The 10,071-nt window shown below is 38.0% G+C and overlaps 1 protein-coding gene across 1 annotated transcript; it reads right to left on the bottom strand.

The window, feature by feature from the left end:
- Positions 1–7,130: 7,130 nt before the first annotated feature.
- Positions 7,131–9,399, bottom strand: LOC140243742 (uncharacterized). The gene is made up of 2 exons (XM_072323408.1): positions 8,735–9,399; positions 7,131–7,189 (listed from the first exon to the last, which is right to left on the bottom strand). Exons 1-2 carry the CDS (start codon positions 9,393–9,395, stop codon positions 7,131–7,133), a joined length of 720 nt encoding a protein of 239 aa, XP_072179509.1. The 5' UTR covers positions 9,396–9,399.
- Between the last annotated feature and the right edge of the window lie 672 nt (positions 9,400–10,071).

Here is a 10,071-nt window from a genome sequence, read left to right as displayed (position 1 = left end):
AAGTACTTCATCTCCATCGCATAGTGCTCCGAACATGCCAAAAGAGGCATCAGTCCTGTGGTGGCTAATTGCTTACAAAAATTCAATGGCTTCCTAAGAACAATGAAAGAACAAATTGCAACACCACCCTCAACTAAGGATGGAAATACTTGTACACATAAGACTGCTACTAACTCTCAGAAAAGGTGCACAAAGGTCAATTCAGGGGCTGCGAGTTGTCATTAATTGCGGAACAGGAAAGGCATTAAAACTACACGGTAAACACTGTCGGGGGATGCAGCAGACTGAATTGAAATTTGGTTAACACAAATGAACAACATCTGAATAACCTGTGAAACTCCCAATGGTCTTACCTGCCACTCTGCACCAATATTTGACCCATAGCCTCCTAGTCATCAGAATCTCCCCTTGGAGTTAATAATGGGAACATTCCCCCACCCCACCCCCCCCCCACCCCCCATTAGCAATAGGAAACCTTTTTTTTTCCTACATAGCACTCTTATTAAAAACTTACTGTTTAAAATTTCAATTCAATTTATTTCCATCAACAAAAAGTACTATACAAGTATAATATAAATTGTTATTGAGCAATTTGAGAACAAAAAAAAAATCATGAAATATAGTACAAAACATATATACAGATGGTATATGGGGAAAACAATTCACACTTTGCAGTAGAAAACAAGAATAAATAAAGGGATAGAAAAGAATGATCTACCAAGAAGCAGAGCTTGTAAAACAGAGCACTTGGGATAAAAAAAATCATATACAAATAACATATAACCAAAATTAATTTGTATATTTTCAGTTACCATTGCAACTAATCAAAATGAAACAATGTCTCAAATATAACTTCAGAGAAAAAGGGGGATGAGGAAATATGAGTCCTTTTTAAGGAGGAAGATTGTTTTTGTCGGTGGGAAAATCATCACAAGGGAACATGCATGATTGCTTTATATCACTGGCATAATGAGAAACAAAACAAGAAACAACAACGACCAGCAACCCACAGGACGAAGGCACTATTCTGGGAAGTACTGTGGTGTAATAGACAAAGCTCTGGAATTTTTTCAATAACGGACACTGAATTTATAGCATGCAGGGTGCCAACATGCTCTCCGACGGGGCAGAGCTGAGCTATTAATGAGTGATGGTACTGAAGGCAAATTCAGAGAGTACCCGCTTTTCCACTGTACCCGAAAGCAAAACTAGCAGCGTTCTCGACAATGTCTCCACAAATTGTGACGTAGATTCTGCCATGGCAATTACACTTCCTGACACTTTGCGGACATGCATCCATCACGTTAATACCTCGAGACCAACATGTGTGTCCATGCTCACTCGTAATAACTTCAAAATATAGGAATTTGTTTGCCTAACATGGTTTCCCCCGATATCTTTTTATTTTTTGTGGAATTCTTGAAGTGATATGACATCACCATGGAAACAAACTACTTTCTATCACTCCAGAAAAAAAGAAAATCCATTGAGGATGGACTGATTTTGCTGCAACAAGCATTTCCCATAGACACCTGCCTGAGTATTCTCAGGACTCGTCTTCAACAGGTTAAGTGCTGAATCCTATCTGAATTCCTTAACCTGTTGAAGACTATAGTCGCAAGTATACTCAGGCAAGTGTCTATGGGAAAAGTGTGTTACAGCAAAATCAGCCGATCCTCAATGGGTTAAAGAATATGGAAGTAACTTGCAACTGATTGACAAGTGCCCTTCCCTTACATCACTAGGAACGAAATATTCATTGTTTCAATACTAGCCATAGTAAACAAATATAAAAGAAATTAGAAAAAATACTATATCATCATCATCATCATCATTATCATTGTTGTTATTACTATTATTATTATCATCATCATCATTATTATCATTTATTCGGCATTTCAAATGTGTGTACATGGGTAAACACAGAGCACATTTGACTCAAAATAACGAAGATAAGATAACAAAAATAATTGAACACAAATCTCCGTCTATAAAACAGCAATTGAACATAAAGGGATAAGACATCGGTAGTCATGCACTATATTGTTTTGTCATTGAGGTCATTTATCAAAGCCTTCAAATTCCGGCTGTGGTAGAATTTAATTTCTTTTCTTTTTACCCCTTTTGGAGTGGGGCTATGACTATTACTGTACATTATACTTTCAAGATACTGAATTTTCTTTTTACTTCCAGTTTTACAATAAAGAATAACACTTTTCATTTCAATACAAAGATTGTCAGCAGAAAAACAGTGCATGTGATCAAACACTTGAATTTGTGAGTTATATACAATATACAATATCAGAACTTGGGCCAGATTAGAACTGAAACAGTAATTTGAACATTACTGAGATGTCCTTGGCACAAACATTTCAGAAAGACAATTGGTCAGACACCGAGTGCTTACATAATCAGTACCACATGGCACAACCTCACCTCTCCACTTCCTCTCTCTTCCTCGTACACTGAAACTGAAATACTGATTTTGACATTACAATGAGATCACACAAACAAATATTTGCTCTCATAATGAATAACCTATAAATCAAACTGCAAACTTCCCTGATACCAATGCAATCACACTCCTGATGTAAAATAATTTAGATACATTAAGATTAAAACATGACAAACATTTACGAAAATCACCAAAAAAAAATAATCAGATTTTCCACCTGCTTTTGCCAAACATTCAAGAGCAAACCAAGAACTACATTTTCAGAACCATTTACATGTGAGCAATTGATCTGACATGCTAGTTGAGTGGGATACCTCCATTTTTCACACATCCACTTGAGGGCTAGAATATGTAATGTATACAGCATACATGTGAAGAGTTTGTTTGCAAAAACCGATAAGTCCATATTTGCCAAATGGAGATATTTGCAATTAAAGGTCAAGAAAAATAGAGAGAATAATAAGAAAAATTTTGCTTCTTTTGACCATAATTTCAAAAATGTACCTTTATATGTAGTGACCAATATATCATTTAAAAGGTACAATTTTGTACTTTATGACAGAGACCGTACTTCAAAATCTTCAAAAATGGACTTATCGGTTTTTGCAAACAAACTCTTCATGTACAGGCCCCTCATTTGATTAAGTCCACTGATGCAGACATTTAACCAATAATTAACCTCCAACCCTCTCTGCACAAAGGAAATATATTTCAAATAACATAAACTGTAAAACAAGAAATGTTTGCGTGCATTTTAATTTCGCGAATTTCACGAGCGTCACGATTCGCTAAGTTAAAATGCATGCGAAAGTTCTTGTCTACACTATATGCATTGAATGCCAGTGGCAGTTCGCAAAATTTCATGCCGCAAAAAAAGGCCATCGGCTCCAAATTGCGAAAAAATCATGCCACGAATATATCATATTTTACAGTATTATTGGACTACTACCTACCGATATTCATGGTCAGAAGATGACATTTTAGGCATCTTTTGTGACCACTGACCATTCAACCTTGCCATGTCAGGCAACTACTGTGTACGTTTTTCTTCATTTCTTTTCTTCTCACAAGTTAACATCACAAGTGGACAATCTTAGTTGAAGTTATTGCTGGAAAATCACACATTGAACACAGTACAGTGACCTCAGACTTTGACCTTTGACCTACCATCACTATCACATGGGTGCAATTGCCCAACAAAGTGCATTACCACTGGGCATTCACAGTATTAGATTTTTATCTTTTTTTCACAAAACTACAGGGATCTTTCACTTTGACTCTTGACTTTCTATTTGTGTGTCAAAGAAATATTTTGTATTTCTACTTCTCCTACCAAATTTATAGCACCACTGGTCATTCCTAGATGAAGTCACTGTTGAAAAGTTTTACCCTAAATTCAGTTTTATACCCTTTGATCAAGACTAATATTCAAAAGCAAAGTTTGCCATAAACCTTTTCTGCTCCAAGTATCAAGAAAACTCATTCCATGTATTTTTTTTATTGGCCCTTCGTCCATGGATTTAGCTAAAACATTTATTGTGACATGACAAAGAACAATAAAATCATATTTACACTTACTTAGCTCTTATAATAACCTCAACCAAACTAGACATCCCTATAGAGTTACAGATATAAGCAATATCTTATGCCAATATATATATATTTACTGAGATTAAGAAAAATATATAAGTGCACTTACTTCATAAAATGACTGTGTTATACCTTCAATAGCAAAACATACGAAAATATAACATGACCCCTTTTCTTTTTTCCCCAAATTTCAACCCCTTGAGGACGGGCTGATTTTGCTACAACACGCATTTCCCATTATAGGCCCCATGCCCGGAGTAATACTCAGGACTCGTCCTCAATGGGTTAAATGAAGTATCACTGTGAATTTAGAAAGTACAAAAAGAGATTATATAGATAAATATTTTGCTCTCACAATAGCCTCCAGCCTTCCTGTTTTCAACCAAAACAGAGCCAAAGGTAGCATGATTGTCTTATCAATGGATCATTCCATTAGATGTGATTATTCCACGCCTGACTCTCATACCCATTCAGGAGCAAAAGCATGAAATGCGACTCCTAGCAATATCACAAATTTTACCACTGAATATGACCCTAGTACTTCTTGTAAAACCTTCCTTTCCAATCCATTTGTGTTTGTGAATGTAAATGCCAGTGTGTGTGTCTGTGTGTGTGTGTGTATGTGTGTGTGCAGTGTGTGTGTGTGTATGAATGAATATAAATTACTGAAAAAAAGTGTGTGTGTGTTTGTGATTACACTGCAGTGTGTACATGTTCATTCACATCACAGCTCACCATTACGACTAAGGTCCTTGTATGAAGCACCAATATCCCTGAATGGCTGCCGGGAAGAATACTACAACAATCCAATGACAGACTAAAGTCCAACCAAAATAATACTGTCAAGTGAAACATCCATATATAGTCATAAAGCATACTTGGGGAGTCATAAAAAACTATTTTCATCGTTCCATCACAGATTTTTCTTTTCTTTTGGAAGTTGGCCACTACTTATAGTGGGTTGAGACATGTTAATTGCCTGCACAGTCTTTTTCCAGGCAAACTGACTGAATTTTCCTGAGAATGAAGAAAAAATAATTGAAATAAAAGGACACCACATGCATTTTAACCTCTTATGGAGGCAGTTTACCCTAACACACATGATAATACCATAAGTGCAGTAAGATTTGAAACACTCAGCAAAAGCTGGAGGACATTTGGACACTCCAGTTTTTTTTTTTTCCTTAAAAATTTCTAATATTTGGGGTAATTCCTTGTGCTGCCCTCTCTGCAGGAGAACATTTTGTGAAGTCACAGTTTGTGACATCACAGAATGTCACAGTAGCGATGTCACAGTATGTCACAGTTTTGATGTTGCAGTTTGTGATGTCATAGTAGCGAATAACATTAAGAATACAAAAACAGAATTTCACAAACATTCTTTTTTTTTTCTCAGACATTTGTAGAGCACTGGATATAAGTCATGGAGAAAGATAGTTGCCCCATGTCAGCTACAAATAGAGGGAATTTGAACTGCTCATGAATACTAGAAATGGTTCAGCATTCTTTACCATATTCAATAATGCTACATTTACACCATATTCCTGGCAGCCACAGCAAGCATGTTTCATTCGTTCTCTTGAAAGCATCAAACAGGCAACAATAATATAAGGTCAACCTCCCTTAGTGACCACCTGTCTATAGAGGCAACCTGCTGTTTTGATGGCCAACCCTCTCTAAAAAAAGAAGAAAAAAAATCCCTCCAGGAGAAAAGCCATGTTAAAGATCCTGTTTATAGTGGTCACCTTCTTTGTCTCCTTTGGGTGTCCACTATAGACAGGTTTGACTGTACTCCCTAACCAGTCGGGCTGCACTTGAGACAAACGGGTCTCTCAGAAAATATCACTTGTCTGAAAGAGCACAGAAAGGACATTGCAAGTTGCTTTTAATTTACCTCATCTGTGGATGAACTATACCTTACCTAAATATTAGACAAACAACGCCCAAGATCACTTCAAAGTTCACATACCTCACTGTCTCCCCTGGCACCTACTAATATTTATTTTTTCATACATACACAAATTTGAGATCATTTGTATTTTTTTATAATGCAAGTTTTAAAGACAATGCATTCTGTGGGTCATTTTTGTGGCTGAGGAAAGGTTTTGTATACTCACAGAATGGACGTCAAGCCTAACAGTCCTGAAAATATCTTACAGAGACCAAACCTGCAGTATCTAAATGTCTGACATATCATGATTCTGGATGGTTCAAGCCCAAGCCTCAATGAACCTCACACAATCACATTGTTTGCCCTTTCTACAGCTCCTCATTCATGTTGTATCATAACAAAATGGCCCTAAGAAATGTGACCTTGCCCTGAAATTTTGCAACTTAAGCCCTGCTACACTACTGTATAAGCTGTTATTTTCCGAATAAGGAGATCACGGACATTTCCACGAGATGTTATTTTTGCGATTAGACACCGAGGCTATCTTATGTGCACTAATACCCTAGCATGTGGAGATATTTTTCGCATGTTCTTAAATTCATGACCCAACAGGGATTCTCGAAATTCGCGGAAATAACAGCTTTTACAGTATACAGGGGAATGATGGTGTGTGCCTCTTTCTGCTCTTTGTTGCCATGGAGACATCATCCACACATGGTCAGTGCCTCATCTTCACTGAGGACATTCAATGCCAGCTGCTGATTCTACACAGTACACCAGGGCTTCTCCGCTCTTTGGACAGTCAGTGGCAGTGTGTCGATTGCCAACTATAGGTCTTTCATTGGTCTTTCATGTCAGCCTCACTGAGGTTACAGACCTGGTATAGTGTGGGGATACCATGGAGTGGTAAAGCTGACCACGCTGGGACACATTTGAGAATCCCCGAAATGGATTGCAGATTGCGTAGCTACAGCTCTATCTCTGACCGCTATGGAAGTACACACACAGCCGAAGACATCTCAACTGGAGTCGACCGTTATCGATGAGTATATGCTTCGACGCACAAATTCGCTGATGTGTGACTGACAGGTGCTATTTGTGGTTTCTGAATGTACCCCAGTGAGCAGCGAATGACGATCGATTCAATCGGACAAACCATGTTTCCCCACGCTGCCCGGTCTTTAAAAGCACATCCTACTCCAGTGGACCATCTGAAAGATCAGGCTTACAGTCATCCTCGCTGGGCATTGGATCTGGTGTAAAGAATCAAAGATACACAAAACACAAACACACATCTATTAAAACAGAATCTTGAGTGGCAAATATAATACTGCATTGCTAAAGAATCAACATGGGTTTCAAGTGCTAACCAATGACAGTCTGCAATTCTGCAATATTTGATGCCAATAGCCTCACATATTCTGTTCTTTATTGTGTGCAATACATATCACGAGGTGGTACACATTCTTATTGAAGCACTCATATAACAAAACAACTAAAAGAAATGTTTGCCTACAATTTTATTTATTTCATAATAGCATAACAGAAAAGCCTATTGGCATAGCAGCCAAAATTGAATGGCACATGACATGCTTGGCATAATATTTTGTTGTGACTTTTTTTCTAGAATTTTGCAAGTTGACTGATATTAGCAAAATCAACAATTCACAAATATATTGCCTCCTGCAATGAAAATATGGTGTACATCATTTAAATGGTGAGATATTAGTGATTTTTGCCCTGAAAAGGGATAATCATTATTTTTCATTCCATCTTTGAAGTGCTTGATTGTGAACTGTGAACACAACTATACTAGCAAAATTCTTGGTATCAGTCTCAATCTGCTATAAATGTGACTTCCACAAATACTGTATACGCCATATATTTCGCGAGTCTAAATTTTCGCGAATTGAGACTTCCCGACGATTTTGCGAATGGTTAAATTCGCGATTGTGGAGTCCTTTACTGAACGGATAAATGTATATGCGTACGTCACATTCATATCAGGATTAGAGTCAATATTTTCATGTGTTTTTAATTTCGCGAATAGCAGCTGACTCACGAAACTCGCGAAAATAAAAACCTCGCGAAATATTTGGCGTATACAGTATACATGGCATATCAGATTCCATATATCATTTGCTAGAATAGGGGCTCTCTTGTTCAGATGTTTAACCTGTTCAGTATGGGAACCTGGTGACCTGCATATTAAGTCTATGGGCATTTCAGAATTCAATATGGAACAGGTTAATTGACAGAGTGAAGATGCCAAGATTAAGAAGTGGGCCAATGACAGTGGTAGTTTAAACATCATTAAGTCTCCTGCCCTTTGCCAATAGATAGTGCCAGGTATATATATCAGAGATCGAAAGTCATAGAAAATTGAATATATCTATTGGTCGTGAAGTACTGAACTTACCTCAGGCTGTTTTACCAATGGATGTCATTTTACTTCTGAGACTAGCCAGAATCACTCACCTTTTAAACCTTAAAACCTTTAAACCTTTTTGCCTCTGGTATCTTTACCTTACCTAAGACACATTAACCTCTATGATATATTTACATAAGATATTTTTACCTCTGACATTTTACCAGTGGTGTTTTTAACCTTTGATATTAGTGTCCCTGATATCATTACCTCTGATGTTTTACCTCTGACATTTTTACTTCAGACACTGTTACCTCAGACATTTATATCCCTCATATTGTTACCTGACATATTTTCACCTCAGACGTATTCACTACTGGTATTATCACACTAAATCTATTTGAATACTACCCTTCTATAATGCACCTACCATCATGAGGCACTGTAATGCCCACTTCTTGGAGCTTCTCTTCTAACATCTCACACCGCTGCTTCAAGTAATTCATATTTCTGACCGTGTGCTGCAGGTGAGCTTTGAACTGGGACGTAATGTGGGCGTTTCGCCCGCTCTCGCCCAAACGCAGCCTATGATTCACCTCCTCTGACTGCTGGACCTTCCGCCGCAGGTCTTTGTTCTCGAGGAGCAGCTGCTCCCGCTCCTGCTCCAGGAAGGCGATTTCGTCGAGCGTAGCCTGATGGAAGTTGGCAGCCTCGTGGAGGAAGCGTTCATAGCCATCCATAGCCACATCGGTGGCTGACCTCTGCCCCTTGGGTGGAAACAGACTCCCCGTGGCTTCGCTACTGGCGAGTTCCGGTGAAGAGCTACACCGCTCGTCATCCATTGCATCCTCTTTGCTCCCTAACGCCACCGATGCCATCCCCGGATGGAACATCAATGAATCGAGTTCAAGGGTTGTGGTTGGATGCTCATTGACCGCCGCTTCTGTCCCGACATCGTTTCCATGGAAACCTTCCAGTCTACTGTCAGACTCTCTGTCAGCCTCGATGTCAACCTCAACACCCGAATCTTTCTTTCCAGATTCTTCCTCTCCGGTGTGAGTGCAGAACTTGTTATCTTTCACATCAGCCATGATGACTAATTATCATCCTCTGTCAACTGAACGGTCACCTGTGGAGAGTTGAATTTTGACAAGAAGTAGAGTTTAATCATAAGGAGTGATGATTCCATCAAGGAAATAAAAACAAAATTAGTCTTCATAGATGATTATCTAGAATGCAAGCAGCGATAACAAGTATACTCCATCAGACTATTACAGGAAGCTGAGAATTAAATCTACAAAGAATGAAATTAAAGTGAAAGTTATTTACAATACAACAACGATAGGGTGGATATGTTCACACAGCTCTTGAATTTCAGAAATGTGACACATGTCTTGGTGTCCTAGCAGCTTGTAAGATTCATTCTGGTGAAACGCATGATACCTGTCTGTTTTTGTGTTGTTGGTTTTTTTTTTTCTTTTTCTTCTTTTGGGCACGGCGCTACATGTTATTATTTTTTTTTACCACTTGCCGGTTGGGCAAGCAGATTTTCAAATTGTTGCATAACACTTGACTTGCCCTAATCAAATTTTACTTGCCTAAAAAGAAGGGTCCAAAACTATAAGAAAATGATATAGAAAATAACTTGTAACAAGTCACAAGCTTGATAAAACATGATTATTTGATTGAACAGCACATGTGAGGGGCCAAAAACAGACTATCTTGAATTTTTTTTTTTTTTTTTTTTTTTTTTTTGCTGCCACTTCC

The sequence above is a fragment of the Diadema setosum genome, chromosome 20 (assembly GCF_964275005.1).
Source record: "Diadema setosum chromosome 20, eeDiaSeto1, whole genome shotgun sequence".
Taxonomy (NCBI): Eukaryota; Metazoa; Echinodermata; class Echinoidea; order Diadematoida; family Diadematidae; genus Diadema; species Diadema setosum.
The sequence above is the reverse complement of the archived record's forward strand: the minus strand, read 5'-3'. Positions and strand labels throughout refer to the sequence as shown.